Source organism: Peromyscus eremicus, chromosome 10, assembly GCF_949786415.1.
Source record: "Peromyscus eremicus chromosome 10, PerEre_H2_v1, whole genome shotgun sequence".
NCBI lineage: Eukaryota > Metazoa > Chordata > Mammalia > Rodentia > Cricetidae > Peromyscus > Peromyscus eremicus.
The window spans coordinates 25,088,083-25,112,646 of record NC_081426.1 but is presented as its reverse complement, the minus strand read 5'-3'; the positions used below and the strand labels follow the sequence as shown (position 1 = coordinate 25,112,646).

Genomic DNA, 24,564 nt, shown 5'->3' with positions numbered 1-24,564 from the left:
TATGGTGACTTGACTCCTAATTTGTAGGAGATTTCTAGGGCTTTTTATTGGCCCATCTGCTGTTTTTATTGCAGAAACATCTGTTTCTGTACTTGCCTTTGGCCCAAGTTATGAATTTAGTAAACATGATGTATGCTTCTTAGGAGTCTGTATCAATATTTTGCTCAGGTAGGCTGGCCTGTCACTCTCCTAACTGTCTGCTGTGTACAGTCTGACTCAGAATCCATTCCTGCCTACCCCACTCCCGAAGTGTGTGGGTCTCGTTAAGTCATGTAGTTACCTCATCTGATATGTGGAAAGTTGGGGTCTAGCCTCTCAGGTAGCATGTGGTGCAGAGACTACAGGGAAGTACCCCCCAGTGCTCATGGGCAAAACCTCTCAAGAGGTGTAGGCATGGATTCATGGACGAGTAACTGAGCTGAATGAATCACTTTGGGCAAGTCATGGGATAAGAGAGTCCCGGCTGCTCCCCTGAGAAACCTGTACCCGCATTAGGTGTAATAACATCCTTAAGTCTCTCACCCGTCCTGAAGTAAATGCCCTTGCTTAAATCGACATTCAAGTCTTTCCTGCACAGTTGATGACGTGCTTGCCTACTGTGCACAAAGCCCTGGGTTTGCACACTGGTCCTGCATAACACCAGGTGTGGCAGTGTACCCCTGTAATCCAAGCATTGGGGAACGTGGGAGGCAGGAGGATCAGAAGTTGAAGGTTAGCCTAGACTACATGAGACTGTTTTAAAAGAACAGGCTCTTCTTGGGCTGGAAGTACTTGCCACCGTGCCTGAGGACCTCAGTTTAGTCCCTGGGAGCCACATTGTGGAAGGAGAGAACTGACTTCCATAAGTTACCTTCTGATCTCAATGGGCATCCATATACATGTGTACTCATGCATCCAGATACACTCAGTAAATGCTTTTAAGAATTCAAAGGGGCTGGAGAGATGGCTCAGAGGTTAAGAGCACCGGCTGCTGTTCCAGAGGTCTTGAGTTCAATTCCCAGCAACCACATGGTGGCTGACAACCATCTAGGATGAGATCTGGTGCCCTCTTCTAGCATGTAGGCATACATGTCGGAACACTGCATACATAATAAATAAATAAATTAAAAAAAAAAAAAGAATTAAAAAAAAAATCCTCAAACTTGCTTTTTTAAAAATATCTTCTTGCTAGGCCTGATAGTATAGGTCTGTAGTCCTAGCTTCTTGGGAGGCTGGGCTAGCCTGAGCTACAAAGCGAGTTCTAAGTTGTGCTAGCTAATTTTTTTTAATATTGTTTCTTTATGACTTTACATCTTCTTTTTAAAAATATTTATTTATGCCAGGTGGCAGTGGAACATTCCTTTAATCCCAGCACTCAGGAGGCAGAGCAGGGCCAGCCTGGTCTATAGAGCGAGATCCAGCACAGGCACCAAAACTACACAAAAAATATTTATTTATTTTTTATGTGCATCGGTGCCAATGTGAGGGTAACAGATTCCCTAGAACTGGAGTTACAGACGGTTGTGACCTGTTATGTGGGTTCTGAGAATTGAACCTGGGTCCTCTGGAAGAGCAGCTAGTACTCTTAAACACTGAGCCATCTCTCTAGCCACATGCTGGCTAATTTTTTGTCAACTTGACACAAGGCCAGAGTCATCTGAGAGGAAAGAACCTCAACTGAGAAAATGCCTCCATAAGATTGGCCTATAGGCAAGCTTGGGGAGCATTTTCTTGACTAATGTTTATGTGGAAGGGCCTAGCCCTCTGTGGTGGGTGCTAACCCTACTTAGGTGGTCCTTGGGTATATAAGAAAACAAATTGAGCCTGGCAGCAGTGGTGCATGCCTTTAATCTCAGCACTCAGGAGGCAGAACCAGGCGGATCTCGAGTTCAAGGGTAGCCTGGTCTACATAGTAAGTTCCAGGACAACCAGAGCTGTTACACTGAGAAACCCTGTCTTGAAAAACAAAACAAAGAAAGGAAGAAAACAAACTGAGCAAACCATGAGGAACCAGCCAGTAAGCAGCCTTCCTCCACGGCCTTTTCAGTTCGGGACTCCAGGCTCTTGCCTTGAGTTCCTGCCCTGACTTCCCAGAACTGTAAGATGAAGTAACCCTTTCCTCCTTGAGTTGCTCGTGGTCTTGTTGCTCTATTACAGCACTAGAAACCCTAACTAAGACAAAGGGTACCATGTCTAACTTGGGGAAACCCTGTCTCAATGAGAACTAAGGAAAGAGAAGGAAAAGAAAAGGAAATGTCTGTCGTCTTCGAATGGTGGCCCGTTTGTAATCTCGTCACTTGGAAGACTGATGCAGGAAGCTTGTCAAGAGTTCGTAGGCTAGCTTGACCTTGTTTCACATAAAGGGCCAATGACGTAGCTTAGGGGATAATTGCTGCCAAGGCCGACAGCTTGAGTTTGATCCCCAGAAACCCATGGTAGGTCAGTTGTCCCCTGACCTTCACATGCATGCCATAATACATGTGCCCTCTCCCTGCCCCACATACACAATAAATACATGTAATAAAAATGTTTAAGTCCACGTATTCGAGGATTTATGCGGTCACTTGAGTATGATGGTGCTTGTATGGAGTGCACCGAAGGACTTGGCACATAGTGAGTGCTGGCTGTCATTAGAATTGTCACAGCTGTTCCAGGTAGAGTGCGGGAGTGAGCAGGTATGTCGAGGTATCCCTGCAAGGCTTTCGTGACAGTGCCCTGTGTGCCCCTGTAGGCTGGCAGAGAAGTACCGAGAATGTCTGTCCAACAAGGAGAAGATCCTGAAGGAGATTGAGGTGAAGAAGGAGTATCTGAGCAGCCTGCAGCCTCGTCTCAACAGCATCATGCAGGTGAGCGTGGCTCTGCCTTCACCACAGAGCCACAGAGCCTCCTCATCCTAGTCAGGTTACACTGGAAATGCCTTTCTGGGAAGGACGAGTTACGTTCTGGAGTAAAGGAACACTGGGCCCCTGGCTCTGGACTGTTGTTTATCCATAGCTCTCGGGTAACATGACTCAGATTTGTTAAGTTCGGTCACCCCTTCCCTGCATGCTCCTCACCAGCCTGCTGTCCCTAGGCATTTAAACTTGCTTCCTTTCCTGAGAACAGCTGGAAGGTTCCCTAGACACCTCAGGGGCTGATGGTGAAAAAGTAGATCACTCTGAAAGGAACTTGTCTCACTTTGAAAAGCTTCCACTTTACCCATATAGAATCTCTCTCTCTCTCCTCCTCCTCCTCTCTTCCTCCCCCCCACCCCCGTCTATCTATAAAATGTGTATGTATACACACACACACACACACACACACACACACACACACACACACACACGAGTTTGTGTATATGACCTGATTTTTGTTTGCTTGTGATGCCAGGTTTGGTCTAAATCCTTTAGTTTTATGAAGAAAGATAAATGGCTAATATAGAGGAACTAGAGAAATTATAAATCCATTTTTCTAGGACTTGGCAAGGTCTGCCCATCTTCCCTTCCTAGACATGGAATTAGAGTTGTTAACAAAAATGTATTTTTCTAGTAAACTTGATAATAGGAGAAAAAGAACATGAAGCCGGGCTGCTAGTGGACCTGGGAAGTTGAGGCAGGAAGACTGAATTTGAGGCCAGCTGGGGATGAATAAAGAGCAGACTCAGGCTACTTAGACTACATTGCAGGACTATTTCTCAAAGAACCAACAAGCTGGGTGTGGTGGTGCATGCCTTGAGGCCAGCCTGGTGTACATAGAAGTTCCAGACTAGCCTGGTCTACATAGTGAGACTCTGTCTCAAACAAACAACACAAAGAGAGAAGGGGAGAGATGGAGGTGAAGGGGAGCAGGAGAGCGAAGGTGAGAATGGGAATTAGCAGTTCCGGTTGTATTCAACACTCCAGGCCCTCTGCATTGCTCCGTGTTAGGTGTAGTACCACCTTACTGCCTGATAGGCCATGTAGAGCATACACTCGTAGGACAACTAGATAAAAGATCTATTACTAAACGAACATAGTATAATTTCACTTGTGTGCTTTGGTTTGTGGTGTGTCTATATGGAGATTTTATATATATGCATGAGTTTTGTGTGTACTTAGTGAAAAACTTGGAGTCATACCACACCATTAACAGTTACCTTGCCAACTGTGTAGTTTTGTTTCATAAAATAAACTTGAATATTCCTTTTATCTTTTTTCCCCTTTCTTTGTTTTGTTTCTCTTTCTTTTTTTTTTTTTTTTTTTTTTTTTTTTTTTGTCTTTTGAGAGAGGGTCTTGAGGGGGTTGGGCATTTAGCTCAGTGGTAGAGTGCTTGCCTAACAAGTACAAGGCCCTGGGTTCGGGCCTCTCTCTGCCTCTCTACATAGCCCTGGCTGTTCTGGAACTCCTGATGTAGAGCAGGCTGGCCTCAAACTCATATCTGCTTATCTCTGCATCCTGAGTCCTTAATCCCAGCACTGGAGGGGGACGACGACGACGACAGAGGCAGGCTGATCTCTGTGAGTTCAAGGCCAGCCTGGTCTACACAGTGAGTTCCAGAACAGCCAGGGCTGTTACACAGAGAAACCCTGTCTCAAAACAAAACAAAGCAAGCAAACAAACAGCAAACGAAGCGATCCTAAGCACCCGTGTGGTAGACTGAAACGTGCCTCTGTTGCTTGCAGGCTTCCCTCCCGGTGCAGGAATACCTGTTCATGCCCTTCGACCAGGCGCACAAGCAGTATGAGACGGCCAGGCACCTGCCGCCTCCCCTCTACGTGCTCTTCGTGCAGGCCACTGCATATGGGCAGGCCTGCGGTGAGTGAGGGGGCTGGGCAGGGAGGGGCTGTGGGAGAAGGAGCCATAGGGAGGAAGAACTGCCTGCCCAGGAGAGTTCCCCAGCTTTGCCCAGGAGCCCTCAGGTGGCAGGTGCTGCCTCCTCTTTGCTCTTGAACCAGCTAGCCTGAGACTTGACTCCTGTGATGGGCATTTCAGAGTGGATGGCTTTGAATCTTTCTGAACCTGGCTGTGTAGCTCTTCGGTACAGCGCCCAGGCAGCCTATGTAGGCTCTCAGGTGCTCAGTGTCTCCTTTGTGGTTTAGGGGTGGGGTGCTTGGTGAATTCAGGTCCTAGGCAGCACTCCCAGGCTTTCCCATGCCCAGGCTCAGCCTGCATGACTTCCTGGTGAATTGCCAGGTGACAGGATGAACCCCCAGTGCGCTCAGGACAGCCTGCGCACTCTGCGAAGGTCTTAGAAAGATTTTTGATGTGCTCCAGTGCAGCTCCCACTTAGCACTAAACTTCTCTTCCTTGTTCACACTTTACCCCACGGCATCAGAAAGACCTGTGCATGTCCCTGTGCACGCCCCAGTCCCAGCCATGGCACCAAGACATTACTGTGTCTTTTCTTGTGTCTTCTTGGTCCGTCTCGTCCTCTCCTTCCCCTTTGTTCTCTTCCGTTGCCATCATCAGCTCATATGAAATCCTCCTCCCAGCCCCCTAGACAGGGTGAGTAACTTTCTTTTGTGTTTAAAGTTCTTCCGTTTCCACTTCTGTTTTCCTGTAGAATTCAAGACTAAACTATTAAAAAGAATATTGTAGGTAAGGAGTGTGACTCTGTGGTAGAGTGATTGTCTAGCATGCGGAGGATGAGTTTGATCCCCAAGACAGTCTCCAGTGCTCACGTGGGGGTAACCAGCTTGTTAGGGCTGGGCTGGGCTGGGCTGGTTTGTGAATTATTTCCAGATATAAAGCAGAAGTTGGCTATTGGGGGAGGTTTTCCTTCCTTTATAGTGTAGCTGGGCAAATGGTATCAGGGTTCAGTGACATTCTTACCCTTAAGATAGAGGAGGAGGAGCTGGAGTATAGCTTAAGCCCTATATTCTGTCCCTACATCGGGGGAAAAAAAGGACAGAGGAGGTAGAGTGTGGCTTATTTGCTCATAGCAATAGGGTCCTGGAGTTCCATATCAGGCAAAGTGTGTGGAACAGATTGTTAACTGAGTGCTTGAGAGCCAAGCCCAAGGGAATCAACCTGGAGAGGACTCTGCTGTATCTGTTCCTGGTTCTGGTTTCTGACTTCACTGAGCATTAGGTTTCTCTAAATGTCTCTAATAATAGTATGCCCCTAGACGGTTGTCATGAGACTTAAGAATATATTTACTTGTTTATTTTGTGGTGCTGGGGACCAAAGCCACAGCCTTATGCGTGTTAACTGTGTGCTCTTCTGTGTTACATTCCTCACACCAAAACTAAAGTAACTAAAATTTAACTACCGCTCAACCAACAGTTGCTGTTCTCCAAGTCTCCATTTTTTAGATATAGAAACGGAGCCTCAGATCAGTAAGTTATCTTCCGGTCACAAATTCAGTAATGAGTGGCATAGGAATCAAGTCTGGGACCAGGCTGCAGCATCCATGTTCTTACCCACTCTTCTCCGCTGCCCTGGGAAATGAGACAGCGCTGACCAGGTGCTCGGTGACTACAGGACACAGGAACTTTTTACAGAGTCACCCATCATCTCTGGGAGGTGGCTGGGTGTGGACTTCTGGGAGAGAACTTTTTAGGACAGCTGGTGGAAGAGTCCTTTGGGGTGACAAACCCAGGGCTTGAGTTCCTGGGCGTTGCACTGGTCTCAGGGATGCCTAGCTGGGAAGCAGCACTTGGGAGTATTTGTTCTTAGCAAACCACAGAGAGAAGATTTAGTTCTGTCTCCTTCCTCTGTGTGGAGTGAGTTTGCCCTCCCCCTCAGTCAGCCAGGAATGGGGGCAGGTGTTGGAGAAACTCAGCTGCCACGTTGCCTTGCACTGAGCAGCCTCCAGCAGCATTCCCAAGAGGCTCTTCCTTACCTCCAGATAAGACGTTGTCGGTGGCAATCGAAGGCAGTGTGGACGAGGCCAAAGCTCTCTTCAAGCCCCCCGAGGACTCTCAAGGTAACATGGTGATTGGGATACTTCACCCAAGGATACTAAATCACTCCCAAAGGACCAAGAGTCCTTGGAGAAATAGCTGGACTGATGCAGTATAGCAGCAGTCAGTTTTAGGGCAGGCCCAAGAGAACTCAGTTCCCAGAATCACCAAATGCAGCCTTTGGATTTCAGCTTTGCCACTCACCAGCGCTTTGACCCTGAGGAAGGCGCATAACATATTTTGAGGCCGTTGACTCATTGTAGAAGGTAGCTGGCAACTGGTTACAGGTTAATAATGCCTGTAATACACAAATTCTGGAGGTTGCAGTAAGAAAACTGCCACAGATTTGAAGCCAAATTGATCTATAAAACAACTTCCAGACCAGCCAGGGTGACATATTAAGACCCTGTCTCAGTACCCCCTGCCACCCCTAAAAAGAAAAATAAATTCCTCATATAATCATTGTGTGGATTACATGAAAGAACAGTCTTAATTTCTGCACAGCAACCCTCTAATTATACAGCAGCCACTGTTATTTATGCTGCTCTTACAACCAACAAAAGGCTTTATGCACCATAGAAATGACATTTAAAAGACTCTTGAAAAACAGGACCAGGCAGTGGTGGCACATACTTTAATCCTAGCACTTGGGAGGCAGAGCCAGGTGGATCTCTGTGAGTTCGAGGCCAGCTTGGGCTACAGAGCGAGATCCAGGAAAGGCACCAAGAACTACACAGAGAAACCCTGTCTCGAAAAAACAAACAAACCAGGACTGGAGGCTGGGGAGATGGCTCAGCAGGTAAAGTGCTTGCTGCCAACATGAAGACCTAGTTCTGATCCCCAGCACCCACATCAAAAAAAGCTGGGTTATGCAGTGCATGCTTTTAACTCCAATACTAGGGGTGAAGTAAACCAGATCCCAGGAGCTGGCTGGCCAGCCAGTCTAGCTGGAATGTCCAGTGCAGTAAAAGACTGCCTCAAAAATAAAGAACTAAATGAACAGGTGGGCATGGCAGCACACGCCTTTAATCCCTGCACTCAGAGGCAGAGGCAGGCAGTTCTCTGTGAGTTTGAGGCCAGCCTAATCTGCAAAGCGAGTTACAGGACAGTCAGGGCTATATATAGACCCTGTTTCAAAAGAAAACAAAAATAAGGTGGAGAGATGATTGATGAGTGCATTCTGAGTACAACCTCTGGCCTCCTTGTGTGCCCATATGGGGGCAAGTTCACACACACACACACACACACACACACACACACACACACAACAACAAAAACCCTGGCTGGTAGGTTTATAAGTTGCTCTTCCTTTCCATTATGTTGTTTGTTTTTTTTTTTTTTTCCGGTTTTTCGAGACAGGGTTTCTCCGTGTAATTTTGGTGTCTGTCCTGGATCTTGCTCTGTAGACCAGGCTGGCCTCAAACTCACAGAGATCTCTCCTGGCTCTGCCTCCCGAGTGCTGGGATTAAAGACGTGTGCCACCACCGCCCGGCCCGTTATATTTTCTATACCAAGTAAGGAGCAGCCAGTAACTCAGTTCTCATTCGAAGAAACTCCTACAAAGGACGGTCTGGATGGGCCCCTGAGTCCCTGTGGTTGAGGTTTGTCGTCAGGGAGCCTGTGCGGTTATCCCACTTCACACTTCCTTCTCTGTGTGGCTTCAGATGATGAGAGCGACTCGGACGCTGAAGAGGAGCAAACCACGGTGAGCCCCGTTTCCATGCTGATGTTTTCACGGAGCACAGTCCTGAAATCCAAAGAAAACTGAATAAGTGTCTGCTGGGACAGGAGCCGGCAGCTGGGTAGCTGAGGCTCTGGGAGGCATATAACTCATGCTTGGGTATTTCTTTTGTCCAGAAACGGCGTCGACCCACACTTGGGGTTCAGTTGGATGACAAGCGCAAGGAGATGCTGAAAAGGCACCCACTGTCCGTCTTGATTGATCTGAAGTGCAAAGGTCTGACTGTACGCCCTTAATTCCCATAGTTGCTTGGCCAGTTGTTGGTGCAAAGGGTCTAGTAAGCTAGAGACTCTTGGCTTGTAATATTTCAATCTCCCAGTTCTACTTTGCCTCCTTTTTTACCATGTATTTGTGTGTGTGTGTGTGTGTGTGTGTGTGTGTGTGCGCGCGCGCGCGCGCACATACCACTGCAACAGGCACGTAGAAGTCAGAGAACAACATGTGGGAATCTATTCTTTCCACCATGTGGGTCTCAGGAATTGAGCTGAGACCATCAGGTGGCAAGTGCCTTAACCCTCTGAACTGCCTCCCTGACCATTTTTCATTTTACATGGAGTCCTGTTTTTTTTTTTTGTTTGTTTTGTTTTTTGTTGTTGTTGTTGTTGTTGTTGTTGTTGTTGTTTTTCAAGACAGGGTTTCTCTGTGCAGTTTTGGTGCCTGTCCTGGATCTCACTCTAGACCAGGCTGGCCTTGAACTCACAGAGATCCGCCTGGCTCTGCCTCCCAAGTGCTGGGATTAAAGGTGTGCACCACCACCGCCCGGCGTGTTTTTGTTTTTATTTTATCCTTTTGAGATGGGGGTTGGGGAGGGTCCTTACTGTGTAGTCCTGCCTATCCTAGAACTTGCTCTATAGAACAGGTGGCCTCGAACTTAGAGATCCTCTTGCCTCTGTCTTGCAAAAGCTGGGATTAAGTGTTTGTACCACCACACCTGGCCTCTGCTGTGCTGATTCATAAATGATCTCTTCTCTCCCTGCTCCCCAGACAACAGTGTGCTTCACCTGACTTTCTACTATCTCATGAACCTCAACATCATGACAGTGAAGGCCAAAGTGACAACCGCCGTGGAGCTGATCACCCCCATCAGTGCAGGGTAGGGAAGGCACTGCGGATGGGGGTGCGAGGAGAGCCCCTGTTCTCCAGTGCTCCCTCTGACTGTGAGAGGCTCCTGTGCCATGCTGACTTGTGTTATCGTGTCCCCACAGCATGGGAGTCCTGGCACATCACTGAGATTTAGAAGTGCTCTCTGATTTACATTTGTGAAGCCCTCTTACTGCACAGCAGATGAAACAAGTGATAACAGCGTATCTGCTGTGCAGGGCGGAGCCACAGGCTGTTGTAGCCAGTCAAATGCATGTAAATGCATGAGTGAGATATGGGAGACAGGGCCAAATTGACAGATTTGGGCCCTTCTTTTCCCATTTCTGTCCCAAGGTGCCGCGATTTTTGTTTCCCAGCTCAGTTCGGTCCCCAGGTTTGTCCTTAACTTGGTGGTAAGTGGAGGAGTATAAACAGGCGGCGGCAGCATCCCCAGGAAGCCCCTGACCAGGGCAGTCTTGTTCTCCAGTCCAGAGTAGGAAGAGCAGAGGACAGAAAGAACCTGGGAGTAAACTAGCCACGCTTAGAGGACCACGGCCCTGCCTGGCCTGGCCCTGCTGTCAGCTGGAGAAAGAACACTGAGGCTCAGAAAGGTACAGGCCAGGTGCCCAGTGGAGCAGAGCTCTGCCTATCCCTCCCCATTCTGCCATATGGGAGGAATCTCCTGACTCTAGACCCCACCCCACCCCACCGCCCCGCCCCCACCTGCACATAGGTCTACACTCTCTCCAGGCTTTTGCAACCTTTGCTGGGTAGTGCTGGGCTACCTGGGGACATGCTGGCTGCAGTTGACCATGTTCCCAGCAGAGGGAGTCCAGAGCTTGGCTCTAAGTTCCACATCTCAGCTGGGTCTTTCATTCACTGAACAGTTCTAAGACACTCTTTTTGAGAGGGGTGTCACTGTGTTGTCCTGGCAGGCCTGGAACTTGCTATGTAGACCAGGCTGGTGTCCAACTCATAGAGATCCTGCTGATTCTTGAATTCAAAGTAGTGGGATCCTGGGCTGTGTAGTGAGTTCCAGGCTAGGATACATAGTAAGATCCTATCTTCAAAAGAATGAGATTAGGGAGGTAGAAATGCTAAGCACTCTGATCATTACTCATTGAATTAATCTGTCAAATTACTGCACCATGCCCTACAAATGTATATTGTTTTTTCATATGTACAATATAGAGAAATTGCTCACAAGTTGGTGCCTCTCTAGTATACTCAAGGACTTGGGCTCAGGGTCCAGCCCAAAACCTAAACTGAATTGTGCGTGTAAACTTACTGCTGTGATCTTTTCTGGTACTATTTCTGTTTCTAATTTCATGTGGCTTTCCTCCTCCAAAGTGGTGCCCTGGCTACCGGATACGTGTGTCCGTGTGTGTCTGTTTGTATATGTGCAAGGACACATATGTAGAAGGCAGAGGGTTGACATCAGCTATCTTCCTCAGTCACTTTCCACCTTCCTTTTTGTTTTTTTTTAAAGATTTAGCTATTTGTTATAAGCGCCAGAGATGGTTGAGAGCCACCATGTGGTTGCTGGGAGTTGAACTCAGGTCCTCTGGAAGAGCAGCCAGTGCTCTTAACCACTGAGCCATCTCTCCAGCCCCCCACCTTACTTTTTAAAACAAGGTCTCACTGAACTTGGAGTATGTGGATTGAACTCAGGCTACCATGCTTGTGTAGGGAGCTCTTTACCAACTGAGTCACCTTCTCAGCCCCACTGTAATATTCTGGAAGAGATAATTTTAAAAACAGCAAAACAAAATACTAAAATCTCCTGTTCTCAGGGGCCAGGAAGATGGCTTATTAGTAAAGCACTTGGTACTCAAGCCTGAAGACCTGAGTTCAATTTGTAGAACTCCTGTAAAAAGCCAGGTATGACTGTTATCCCAGCAAGATGGGAGTTTGGGGCAGGAAAATCAGCTGGAAGCTCTCGGCCCAGCTTGCTTGGTGTACTCTGTACCATGGCAGAAGCAGGAAAAACCCCGTCTCAATAAGACAGAAGACAAGAACTGACTTGTACATGGATTTTTTTTTGGGCTGCCAGCTCGCAAAAAATGACACAGAGACTTATTATTAATTATAAAAGCTCAGCCTATACCTTAGGCTTGTCTCACTAGCTCATAAATTAACCCATTTCTATTCATCTACGTGCTACCACGTGGCTCGTGGCTATTACCTCTCCTCCTGCCTGTCCCCTCTGTGTCCGGCTGGTAACTCCGCCTTTCTTCTTCACAGAGCTCTCTCTGTCCATAAGTCCCTGCCATACCCCCTGCCTAGCTATTGGCCATTTAGCTTTTTATTAAACCAATCATAATGACATATTTGTACACAGTGTAATCAAATGTCTTTTTTTTTTTTTTTTTTTTTTCCGAGACAGGGTTTCTCTGTGTAGCTTTGCGCCTCTCTTGGAACTCACTTGGTAGCCCAGGCTGGCCTCGAACTCACAGAGATCCGCCTGGCTCTGCCTCCCGAGTGCTGGGATTAAAGGTGTGCGCCGGCAAATATCTTATAACTTAAATTAACCCATATCTTTTAGTTTACGTTCTTTTCTGTGGCTCAGTTACTTTTACTTTGTACTACCCATCCTGCTTCCTGTGTACCTGGCTGGTGACTCTACCTTTCTTCTTCCCCTAGACCTCTCTGTCCTTAGAAGTCCCACCTAACCTCTTCCTGCCTAGCTATTGGCCATTCAGCTTTTTATTAAGCCAATCACAGTGACATATCTTTTTTTTTTGTTTGTTTGTTTGTTTGTTTTTCAAGACAGGGTGTCTCTGTTTCGGTGCCTTTCCTGAATCTAGCTCTGTAGACCAGGCTGGCCTCGAACTCACAGAGATCTGCCTGGCTCTGCCTCCCGAGTACTGGGATTAAAGGCATGCGCCACTGCCACCCAGCCACAGTGACATATCTTTACACAGTGTAATCAAATATCTCAAAACACTGGCTACTGAAAATTGTCTTCTGTGTGCCACAGTACACATGAACACAAAATAAAAATGCTGTTCTTTCTGATCAGATAGTGTGAACTTTGGCCTCTATACTTACTAGCATCATGAGCTTCAATGTCCTGCCTTTCAAAGCCTTGAATTTATACCTTGAGAAATGGGATGATAATCCTCTATGCTTCACAATGTTGTGAGAGTCCACTGGCTTGAAGCACATAAAGGATTTGATGCACAGGAAGCAGTCAGTGAAAGATCGTAGTAGAACCAGCTGTGATGACACACGCCTTTAATCCCAGCACGGGAAGCAGAAGCAGGCGGATCTGTCAGTTCCAGGACAATGTGGTCTACAGAGTGAGTTTCAGGACAGCCAGGTCTACAGAATGAGTTCCAGGAGAGCCAGGGCTACACAGAGAAAGCTTGTTTCCAAAAACAAAACAAAAAAGGAGGTGGTTGCCATCATAAGAGCCGAGTGGTACATTGCCACTCCCAAATGCCCAGGTTCACTTTGAGGTACCATGTTGGCTGACATTCTCACTGCGGTCTTTTCTTCTGTAGAGACTTGCTGTCTCCCGACTCGGTCCTGAGCTGTTTGTATCCTGGAGATCATGGAAAGAAAACTCCAAACCCAGCCAATCAGTATCAGTTTGATAAAGTTGGGTGAGTAAGCAGGGCTTCAACCTTCCCTAATTCTGTGTCTGTATCTGGTAGTTCAGGCCAAGCTGGAGACCTTTTAAGGCCAGAGCACCTTGGGGCTGGAGGGGACATCTTCCTGTTTTTGCATAGAAGGCAAAGGGATGCCATGGAAAGATGAAAACTTGGGGAATATAGGACCCAAGAGTTAGGGATGTGGTTCAGTAGTGGTATGGTGGGTTAGATCCCCAGTATCATAAAAACAGACAAACAAAAAAACAGTGTCAGCAATAAAATGAATGGCATTTTAATTCTCTTGAATAGTCAAGATTTTAAAAGCTATTTTCTGAGTGAGTAGAGCAGTGAAGAGGTCAGTGACTGCACTTTTGAGATTTGCTTTTTGAGGCAGAGGTTCTAAGGCAAAAAGAAGTGAATATTGGAGATGAAATGCCAGGTGGAGGTTTTATGCAGTTAAGGAGCTTCAGCTTATGGGACTGGGATTGGCCTGTTTTGGGGGTATTGGGGAATGCCCCAGTGTATACAGGAGGACTGTGTCCTAGGGCCAGGCAGTACTAGGGATTGAGTCTAGGGCCTGTGTAAAGACTCTGCTCCTAAGCTGTGTTCCCAACTCACAAAATTATTTTATTCTGTCTTCTTTTCTGCAGCATCCTGACTTTGAGAGACTATGTACTTGAGTTAGGTCACCCCTACTTGTGGGTACAGAAGCTGGGTGGCCTCCACTTCCCCAAAGAGCAGCCCCAGGTGTGTACTCTGACCCTGCCTCCTTGGCTGAGGGGCTGGACAGATTCCAGAAAGGCCTCTGATAGCCTTGCAGGGTTTTGATTCAGCAGAACATCTTTCTTTGAGGCTGTAATCTGACCTCCAGCCACTCCGGGCACTAAAATGCCCTACCTGGTCTTCAAGCATTGAAACAACTTGACTTTCCCTATGAGCTTGGTCGCCTTATAAACCAAAGATAACTTGGCCTTGCCCCAGATATAGCCCGGCTACAGCTTTTGCTGCCCTTGGACTTGTGTACAAGGCTGCTACAGATGAGAATGGGCAAAATCCCAGGGGCCAGACACCACAGAAGCCTGCCTTTTCCCAGGAGCTGGTCACAGCCTCAAGGGAACCCAGTATCTTGTGTTCTTGCCAGGGCTTAGTATGTGACCTGTTATAGTGGGTACACTGTCATTCCCAAACAGCACCCACCTGGGGACATGGCTGTGCAGTCTGGCTGGTCCCAGGAGAGGGCTGCGCAGGAAGGAAATGGGAACTCTCACGTGTATCCTTCATTGTCATTCACTATTAGCACACAGTGGTGGCTGACCACTCACAGAGCGCCAGCCACATGGAGACCACCATGAAACTGCTGAAGACCAGAGTACAGTCCCGCCTGGCTCTCCACAAACAGTTCGCATCTTTGGGTAAGCTGGGGCAGGAGCTAGGGCCGGACAGCCGCTAGTCAACATGGGAGGAATAAAAGCCACCTCCTTTCCCGCACACTTGTAAGTCCCGATTACAGGTCAAAGACCCCTGGTCCTGGCCTTCCTGAGCAGTGGAAGGTAGGTTCCATGGGGAGAGCTGCGGTCCATTCAGGCAGAGGTCTGAGCTGCCTGCAGAGTCCTTAGTTCTGTGCCAGCCCTCCCAGAGGACACCATAGCCATTGGCACAAGTTCACAGGTTCATCAAGGCAGCTTGTCCTAGGTCCTCGTTTGTGCACTTGGCAGGTATCTGGTGAGAGTCTAATTCATGCTGGTACCCCATGTAGCCCGAGGGGAGGGACACTGATTGTAGCTACACAGGGGTCGCCCTATTATCCTTTCTAAGACCTACTCCGCTAGTGCTTCCAGGGGTACAGCTGAGCCGCTCAGATTTTCTCCTAAGCTCGAAGGTGGTTATGATGAGCCACTGACCTAGGTAGTAGCCGTATGGCTTCTTTCAGTTCATTCAGGAAAAACTCGATGGGTATTTACAAGGCACTCGTAGGGTGGGGGGTAAGGTTTTGGAGGGAGTCAGACTTTGGGGTATTAGAGTCACTGTCAAGCTAGGCATTGGGTTTCCAGGATCCAACTGGAGACAAGACCCCTCTTGCCCACCTCCAGGCTGGTTCTCTGGTTCCATGTGGATGTGATCTCCAGGGCAACAACACCTGTCCCTCAGGCCTTGCTCCCCACTCAGCGTTGCCAACATGACCAAGGTTGGGTGGTTGTCACCCGGACAGTGTTCCCTGTGTCGGCGGCGTATTGTTTCTGGGAACACCAGCAGGGAGCAGACACAGAACACTGCAGTCGGTTTTTCTGTCAAGGTCAGCTGAGAAAACAGCCCTCTCAGCCATTTGATCTAATTAACAGTCCCTGCCGCAGGGGCACTGACGCTACTTATGGCTGCAGGGATTTGTTTTGCTAGACATTGTCTGCATTAAGGATAAAGCACCCGTGAATGCAGGTGCTGGGTCTGCCCACAGGCACGTAGCCCTGCGTGAAGTGGATGTCAGGTGGAAATGCCTCTATTCCTGGCATGGGATGAACGGGTACTTCTTGAGTAACCAGGTGTACTGGACAAGTGTCAAGGCCACCGTAGCCCTTGAGCAAGCCACAGCTGTGGTACTTGATTTCTGCCTGTAATGCCTCCTGCCTTGCTCTCTTTTAGAACATGGCATTGTGCCGGTTACCAGTGATTGCCAGTCCCTCTTCCCTGCCAAGGTGGTTTCTCGCCTGGTAAAGTGGGTGATAATTGCACACGAAGATTACATGGTATGTAGAACTGCAGCCCCTATGACCATGTCACCCCTCAGCTCCTGTCCCCACCCTCTGCCATCAGGGCAGAGGCTTTAGAGGAGCCGCAGCTCACTCTGGTCCTTGTTCTAGGAGCTGCATTTCACCAAGGACATAGTAGAGGCAGGACTGGCCGGGGACACCAATCTCTACTACCTGGCGCTTATTGAAAGGGGAACAGGTAGGTGATTGCTCTGCTGACCACAGGGCTCTAGTCAAGGGGAGCCCTGAAATAGCACACGTGCCTGGGGTCCTAGAATCCTCCCTAGAGATTTACAAACACTGGTGGCCAGGGAACTGCCTTTTCAGTGAGGACTTGTTCTGCAGCACAGCTACACACGTGTCATGCCATTGAATTCTCACCACTGGGGTGGTGGCTGAATCTCAAGCTTGGTCTCACCTCAGCTTTGGTTTTGTTTTCTGTTTTAGTTCCCTGTAGCAGCAGACCTCGTTTCTGCCCCCCACAGAAGGACAGGGCTGTCACTCTGATTGTAAAGATTGGGTAATAACTCCCTCCCTCTTCTGACATCTGACCTTGCCAGGGCCTGCTACTGGGGCCACAGATGCCATGCTTGGGCCGTTAGTTATCCTACCCAGCCTCAGCAGCCTGGCACTGCCCACTCATCCCAACCCCCAGCCTCACAACTGGGACCACTGAGCCAAGCAAGCTGCCTGTGGTCCTGTACTAGTCAATATTTTGAGTGATGTAAAATTCCTGGGCTGGGGATATAGGTCAGGGGTAGAACACTTGCCTAGCAAACCTGAGGCCTTGGATTTCTTCCCAGTACAAGAGAGAAATAAGATAAGTAAAGGAAAATTAATTTCCAAAAGCTGGAAACTATAAAGAAGAGCTTGTTTACTCATACTCTTGTGAGTTTGTTACAATTTTTATTACATTTATTTAGCGTATGTGTGTGTGCACTCAGGTCTAAGCAACACACACCCACAGAGTTACCAGAGGATAACTTGAAGGAGTCAGTTCTTTCCTTCAACCTATGGGTTCTGGGGATCAAACTGGGGTAATGAGGCTTAGGAGCAGCCACCCCTACCTACTGATCTGTCTCACTGGCCTGTTTGTATGTTTTGTCTTTTTGAGGAAGAACCTCACTCCATAGCTCTAGCTGGTCTGGAACTCAAAATGTAGAGGTGGCTGATCTAGAACTCACAGAGATCCGTCTACCTCTGGAGTGCTGGGATTAAAAGTTTGCACCACCATGCTGTTTTATTTTTGTTCTTGAGATCAGCTCAGGCTGGCTTGAACTCCTGATCTTCTTTCTTAGCCTGCAGAGTACTGGGACTGCACAAATGGGCCACCATGCCTAGGGTAGCTCACATATTTGAAGGCTGGAAATCCAGATGACCTAATGACTCTGGTAAAGAGCTTCATGGCAGGTGAAAAATACAAAGGTGTGGAAGAAATCACATGGTGAGAGGAAGCCAGAGAGATTTAGGAGCCATGATTGTTCTGTAACAACTTCTTAGCACTAACCAGAGTCTCAGGAGAAGTACCTTAATCCTTTCAGAAGGATTCCTCCTCATCTAAAACGACCTCTTACTAGAGCCCGCTTCTTCCAGGTTTGACTTTGCAGCAGCATGTGGGAACCAACTTCTAGTATAAATACCTTTGGGTAATATGTATAAGCCAATCAGAAGTACCAATCAAAAGACAGGAAAAGGGGCTCAGTGGGTTAAAGCTAATGACCTGAACTCGATTCCTGGAACCTACATAAAAAAGCTGAATAGTGTGTGCATCTATAATCCCAGAGATAGAATCTTCTGGAAGCTCCAATAAGTAGCATAGCTGTGGAAAGGAGAGCCCTTGCCTCAAAACAAAGTGGAACGAGAGAAGTGGCTCCTGAGAAACAGTCCTCGGCCCTCATGCACACTGTGGTGTGCTTCTGCACTCAAACACTACACCCCTTACCTAAGTTAATCTTAACAACAAGAGGCAAAGGTATCAGCTGGGTGGTGGTGGCACACACCTTTAATCCCAGCACTGGGAGGCAGAGGCAGGTGGATCTCTGTGAGTTCAAGGCCAGCCTGGTCTACAGGGTAAGATCCAGGACAGGAACCAAAACTACACAGAGAAACCCTGTTTGGGGGGTGGGGGGGAGTGAAAAAAAAAGAGTAAAAGATATCAGGGGGAAATTAATACATGGAGATATTTTGCTGAGTGACTATGAATGCAGATTTGATACCAGGAAGTTCTGGTTATACTCAGTCTTGTGCTTTTGTAGCTGTTTAAGCAGAGATGTTTCTGCCAGAGCTTCCATTTCTTCGTATATTAATTGGATTTGAGAAGCTGGGAACATTTGCCTCTAGTCCTGGTTGGGAATCAGAAACAGGAGGATCAGGAGTTCAAAGTCATTCTTCGTTATATATTGAATTTGAGGCTAGCCTGGGCTATGTGAGACTCTCAACAACAACAAATTCTTTGAAGGAAGAAAAAAAAGAAAGAAAAGAAAAAAGAAAGGGGCTGGAGAGATGAATCAGTGGTTAAGAGCATTGCCTGCTCATCCCGAGGACCTGAATTCAGTCTCCAGCACCTACATGGCAGCTCACAACCATCTATAACTCCAGTCCCAGGATGCATTGCCTTCTTCAGGCTTCCAAAGGCCCTGTATACATGTTGGTGCAAAGATACATGGAGGCAAACAACCAACCCCACACACAGAGTTTTAAAAATTGTAATGACGTCTCTCAAGGTAGCAGATATAATCCATTGACGAATAAGTAAGTAGAGCGGATCTTAGGAGAACAGAATTACACTCAGCAACCTGGCGGCTCTACTTAGGTTCAAAAACAGTCAGTACCAGTATACTTGGCAGCACTTAAGGTCACAGGAGACATGGTGTTGGCTTTGGGTACAGTGGAGACCACCATGGGAAGCTGGGTGAACACTGATCTTCTCCCTTTCCCCTGTTGCCAGCGAAACTCCAGGCTGCTGTCATATTGAACCCTGGCTACTCCTCCATCCCACCCATTTTCCGACTCTGTCTAAACTGGAAAGGGGAGAAAACCAACAGCAATGATGACAATATCCGGGTAAGACCCACAAGTGTGTCAGGAGGAACAGAGAGAGCCCCTAGAGAGGTGGGTGGTGGCCAGGCCTGCAGCAGCAGAGGCCATGGGCACTGCTTAAGTCCCAGGACAAGGAATTACAGGATTTATAGAATGCGCTCACCCCTTAGTTTCCCTGAGGCCCACAGCTTTTCCCCCTCATCAAATAGCATTGTTAGCTGGGTGCAGTGTCCTTGCACCACTCTAGGGACCTGGACCTGACTGAGGGTGGTGAGGGAATGAAGGAGAGACAGACAGACAGACAGACAGAAAGCTGGAATCAGGTGGTCTGGACTCTCAGCAAGCCCAGCATGTTTGTTACATAGAGTTGAACGTGGAGGCGGAGTCACAGTGCACAGATGCACCAAGGAGGCAGGTTTAGCTAATCCCAGTAGGAGCAGACTCTCTAGGGAGCGGTCTCCAGGCCATAAATACCCAAGGGATAGAAAGTTATGGTTGACATTTTCTGAATACACTGTCAGCATTCCCACTTGGAGCAGAAGAGAAGGCTTTGACATTCCTCTTAGCCTCGTGTGGGGGAGGGGGAAGGCTTTGCCAGACCTGCATGGATGTGAGGTTGGGGTCCTTGCCTTGGCCAGCTCATGTTGACAACATACATTTACTCAGGACGGTATACACACTCATTCTGGATTTCATGCACTCAGGGTTTCTTCTGTTCCCTATAGCAAGGCATGGTGGTGCACACCTTTAATCCCAGCACTAGGGAGGCAGAAGCAGACAAATCTCTGTGAGTTCAAGGCCAGCCTGGTCTACATAGTAAGTTCCAGGCCAGCCAAGGCTACATAGTGAGACCCTGCCTCCAAAAAAACCAAAAAGTTTTCTTAAAATCTTGTCACCTTGGGCTTCTGTGAGATGGTAAATAAACTCAGAAGCACTGCAGAAACACTCAGATTCGATGACAGGGAGGCTGCTGAGGCTGTGCTTAAGGCCGTGCCTCTTGCTGGAATTTGGTAGCCTTATGGCCATAGAGCATGTTTGTAAGCCTGATGCCTTCTGACTTGGGACTAAAGATTCTTCCTCTACAGACCTGTGTTCCTTGCTGTAGGCATTTAGGGGAAATCATGATAATCAGGGGTCTCTGGACAAAGCTGTGGCATGGCTCTGTGTGTACAGCTCCTGTGCGTGTGCTCGCGCCTGCCCCTGCACGCACATGTGCTCAGGTGGCAACTGTAGCTCTTGTGGTGCCCTCAGGCTAGCTGTGAGGTTAGTGCCTGGCCAGTGTGCCCAGCCGCACTGAGGAAGGAGTGCTGAGGTGCTGGCTTCCCACCCCACAGGCTATGGAGAGTGAGGTCAACGTGTGCTATAAGGAGCTCTGTGGCCCTCGGCCCAGCCACCAGCTCCTGACCAACCAGCTGCAGAGGCTGTGTGTGCTGCTGGACGTCTACCTGGAGACCGAGAGCCACGATGACAGTGTGGAGGGCCCTAAGGAGTTTCCCCAGGAGAAGATGTGCCTGCGGCTTTTTAGGTGAGTGGAGGGCTGGGCTCTCGAGACTCCTCATGAGGACAGGGACAGGGATCAGAGCCCTCCCGAAGACTAGGTCTCATTGGACAGGACCTGGCACAGAGGGCGTCTGTCTCTGTTCATAGCAGAAATCCACCGCCTTATTTCCAGGAAGAAGTTGTTTTCTCCTTCCTGAGACTTCCCTGCAGCTGGCTCCCCTGTTCTTGGTCACGCCCTGGAGAAGGCCACCCAACCAAGGAAATTGCTTCACTTAAAAGCTTTGGCTGAACTTTTGAGTGTTTTCTGTGGGAAACAGCAGGGCCTGTTTACTTTTGACATCCCAGGGAGCCCTTAAGGTGGTGCACCTCCCAGTCTCTAGTGAGCTTGCTGGCATCTTTGAGTGTCTCCCTCAGTGAGACTCAAGACAGTGGGCAACCAGGCAGCAGAGAAAGCAAAACAGAACAGCTCTTCCAGAAGGCAGGCAGGTGAGCACACCAACAGAGCAGTCCGTTCTAGCACCGAGCCCTGGACCTAGGGCTGAAGAGGGGGCGTAAGGCCTTCTGTAGAGCTCAGGGTGACTCAGATGATTCCTGCTCCAAGTTAGGGCCGCAGAGTGTGTTAGCAGCTCCTGGCAGCTTGCTGTGTAGAGTGCCTGGGCTTGCCGTACCTCAGGCTAGTTCTCCATTTTCTTAGGTGTTGGGGTTTTCTTTCCTGTTTGTCCCCTAATGTGTGTTTTTATTCTTTCAAAATTCTAGAGATTACTTCCAGATCTCCCTTCTCTTTTGGACAAGGGAGTGAGGAAGGTGAGGGTGTTTGGATTATAATTTGTTATAATCTATCAGGCTTGGTGTCATGGCTCATGCCCAAAATCTCAGCACTTGGAAGCTGGAGGCGGGAGGATTGCCATGAGTTCAGCCTTAGCTACAGAACAGATAAAACAAAAGAGTTCTCACTTTGCTCTCAGTCTTATTCTTGAATAGTCAGTTCTGACATCTGGGAAGGTGTCTAGCCTCTTCCTTCCCGTCTGGCACCTCCGCTGTCCTGGTTATGGTGTTTGATAATAAACAGCTCCAGCCCTGAGTGGCTGCAAGGAAGCAGCTGACCGCCAATGCCAGTCTGAGGCTTGTTCCCTCCAGTGGGTCTGTGTGCGGTCTCAGCTCTCCCCGCCTCCACCTGCTCTAGGATGGGAGCCCCCACACAGCCTGTGCCTATTTTCTCTGAAATGGTGCCCGGAAGACTCATTTCCTGAGGTGTTGAGCTCGATCGGTGCTGGGAGGTGATAACATCATAATTGATGGATGGGGCTGCAAGGTTCTTGACCCGAAGTCCAGCCGACTACGAGTGCAGGGTGCTGGTGTGAGCAGTGGTAGACCTGAGGTTCGGCTTGGACTGAGACTTGGCCACTCTGCCTAGGTGTACCCCTCTGGTTGGAGGCTTATAATGCCTGGATGATCCCAGGCTGAGATCTCAGGTCCAGCTCCCACCCATGAGATAAGGGTCTCTGTACTTACCCTCTGAGCAGCACATACTGCATGTGTAATGGAAAGATCAAACTGAGATGGAGAACGTTATGTGCCAGCACAACGCAGGCTGGATAAGCCCTCAGCCACCAAGGAAAAGAAGGCTGAATACCCGTCAGTCCCCAAGGAAGAAGAAAAACTCCTGCTCCCTACTCAAACATTGCCCTAGTTACTTTCTGTTGTGATAACACGTGACCAAAAGCAACCTGGGAAGGAAGGGGTTTACTTCAGTTGTCCTTCTGAAGAGGAGGCAGGTCAGGGGCTGAAGCAGAGACCATAGAGGGATGCTGCTTACCGGCCTGCTCACTCCACTCGCTTCTTCCTACTTGACTCTAACTGTGAAAGTTGACAAAAAACTATCCTGCACACATCCTTACTCCCTTAGACCAAGTTCCAGGGTGCCAGCTTCTGTAGCTGTTGTTGGATGTCGATCACAGACAACCATGGAGAAGGAAGAAGCCCCTTCTGTAGATGTTTGTCTTTGTGTGGTTCCGTTTGAGGACCCATTTTCCTGCTAACATCTTCACGGGGTAGAAGAAGTTGAACATAGACCTTGCTCTGCTTGGCCGTGACTCAGCCTTCCCGGAGCAAACAGGCTTTGGTGTCAGACCCCCGGGGTTTGCATCTGTTGCTTCCCGGCCATACACTGTTGTGCAAACTTTTGCCTCCTGTGTCTCTAGCTTTAATGTTCTCTTTGCTTTTTCAATTATAGAAATATAGCGTTTGTTGATAAAGTTATAGACAGTGATCCAAAAAACGAGAATGTTCGTATCCTGCCCCCAAAATGTCTGCTGCATTAAGGGAATCTTCCAGGTTCACACATTTGCAAGCATATGGAGACACTTTTTACAAAAATGGTGTCACACCTTAACCAGTGTGAGCTGATTTTCTCACTGTGCCCTGTGCCTGAACCATGCAGTTCTGACATTTCCCCCATGACAGCTACATAGCATTCTCTTGTGAGTGAGCTGTGATTTATTTTATCAGTCCAGAAGGCACGTTATTAACTGTTGTTCCTTTTCTTGTCTCTCCAGGGGTCCAAGCAGGATGAAGCCATTTAAATATAATCACCCGCAAGGATTCTTTAGCCACCGGTGATTCCCTCTACCTGTCACCCTCCAAGCCCAGCCCTGGGTCCTGCATCTCTGCTTCTGCTCTGGCTACATGTAGTTCTTGATATTTTCCAAAGGCACCAGCTGATTAAATGTCACCTGACCGAATGGACTTTGTTTGTAGCTACTGGGGCAGTCTGGAAGGGCAGGCGGAACCTTGGCGGCATGAGACTATTTCTGGATGTGCTTTCTTCTCTTTCTTTCTTTCTTTCTTTCTTTCTTTCTTTCTTTCTTTCTTTCTTTCTTTTTTTTTTTTTTTTTTTTTTTTTCCAAGATGGGGTTGTGCAGCCCTGGGTGTCCTGGAACTCAGTCTGTAGACCAAGCTGGGCTTCAAACTCAGAGATCTGCCTGCATCTGCCTCCCAAGTGCAGGGATTAAAGGTGTGCACCACCACCACCCTCTAGCTTGGATGAGCTTTTTAAAGGTGACTGAGAAATGTCAGTTCTAGAGAAGGGCCGCCTGTTTGTCCACGCCTGCCTTGTTAGTTTGCAGGGACAAAGTATCTTGGTGTTTATTATCCTAGATCTCTACTTATTAGGAAGTTGCAGGAGAAACCAAAGTCAGTAGATCCAAATGTTCCTTTCTCAGCCTTCATTCTCTCTACTGGACCTGCCTTTGTCCCTTAATGGCCTAATACTTGGCAGTTGGATGTTTTAAATGCCTAACTTGCAACAACCTTAAAGAGAAAACACATAGGGGCTGGAGAGATGGCTCAGAGGTTAAGAGCACTGGCTGCTCTCCCAGAGGTTCTGAGTTCAATTCCCAGCAACCACATGGTGGCTCACAAACATCTATAGTGGATCTGATGCCCTCTTCTGATGTAAAGTGGATAGAGCACTCATATACATAAAATAATAAGTAAATCTTAAAAAAAAAAGAAGAAGAAGAAGAATACAGGGCTGAGAATGTAGTTCAGTGGTAGAGCACATGCAAAGTTCTGTGTTGCTCCTCAGCACCAAAAGGGAAAGAAAGAACCAGGCTACAAAGATAGAAAAATATTTAATAGTTATTGAGGGTCACACCTTTAATCCAAGTACTCAGGAAGCAAAGGCAGGTGTATCTCTAAGTTCAAGGCCAGCATGGACTACATCATGAGTTCCAGGACAGCCAAGGTTATATAGAGAGACCCTATCTCAAAAACAAAAAAAAAGCCCCCAAATTAAGAATTATTCTGTGGTTGTAGGCTAAGGATATAGCTTAGTTGACAGAGTGTTTGCTAGAATTAATGAAGTCCTGAATTTGGTCCCCAACAACACATAAAACAGCTGTAGTGGTATATGCCTATAATACCAGCATGAAGTGGAGCCAGGAGGATCACAAGTTCGAGGTCACTGTGCTACATAGGACGTTTGAGACCAGCTGGACTACCTAACACATTATTTCAACAATA

General features: G+C 48.0%; 1 protein-coding gene across 1 annotated transcript in view; it reads left to right on the top strand.

Annotated features, from left to right (window-relative positions):
* Thoc5 (THO complex subunit 5) overlaps positions 1–23,282 on the top strand; it is a 36,648-nt gene extending 13,366 nt beyond the window's left edge. Inside the window, exons 7-20 of the mRNA XM_059275549.1 lie at positions 2,711–2,825; positions 4,619–4,751; positions 6,787–6,864; positions 8,506–8,546; positions 8,699–8,798; positions 9,567–9,675; positions 13,169–13,270; positions 13,909–14,005; positions 14,556–14,670; positions 15,896–15,999; positions 16,114–16,201; positions 18,950–19,065; positions 20,376–20,566; positions 23,097–23,282. Coding sequence (XP_059131532.1) covers positions 2,711–2,825; positions 4,619–4,751; positions 6,787–6,864; positions 8,506–8,546; positions 8,699–8,798; positions 9,567–9,675; positions 13,169–13,270; positions 13,909–14,005; positions 14,556–14,670; positions 15,896–15,999; positions 16,114–16,201; positions 18,950–19,065; positions 20,376–20,566; positions 23,097–23,160 — 1,453 coding nt within the window. The 3' untranslated portion in view covers positions 23,161–23,282. The remainder of the gene's footprint in view (positions 1–2,710; positions 2,826–4,618; positions 4,752–6,786; positions 6,865–8,505; positions 8,547–8,698; positions 8,799–9,566; positions 9,676–13,168; positions 13,271–13,908; positions 14,006–14,555; positions 14,671–15,895; positions 16,000–16,113; positions 16,202–18,949; positions 19,066–20,375; positions 20,567–23,096) is intronic.
* The last annotated feature ends 1,282 nt before the right edge of the window (positions 23,283–24,564 follow it).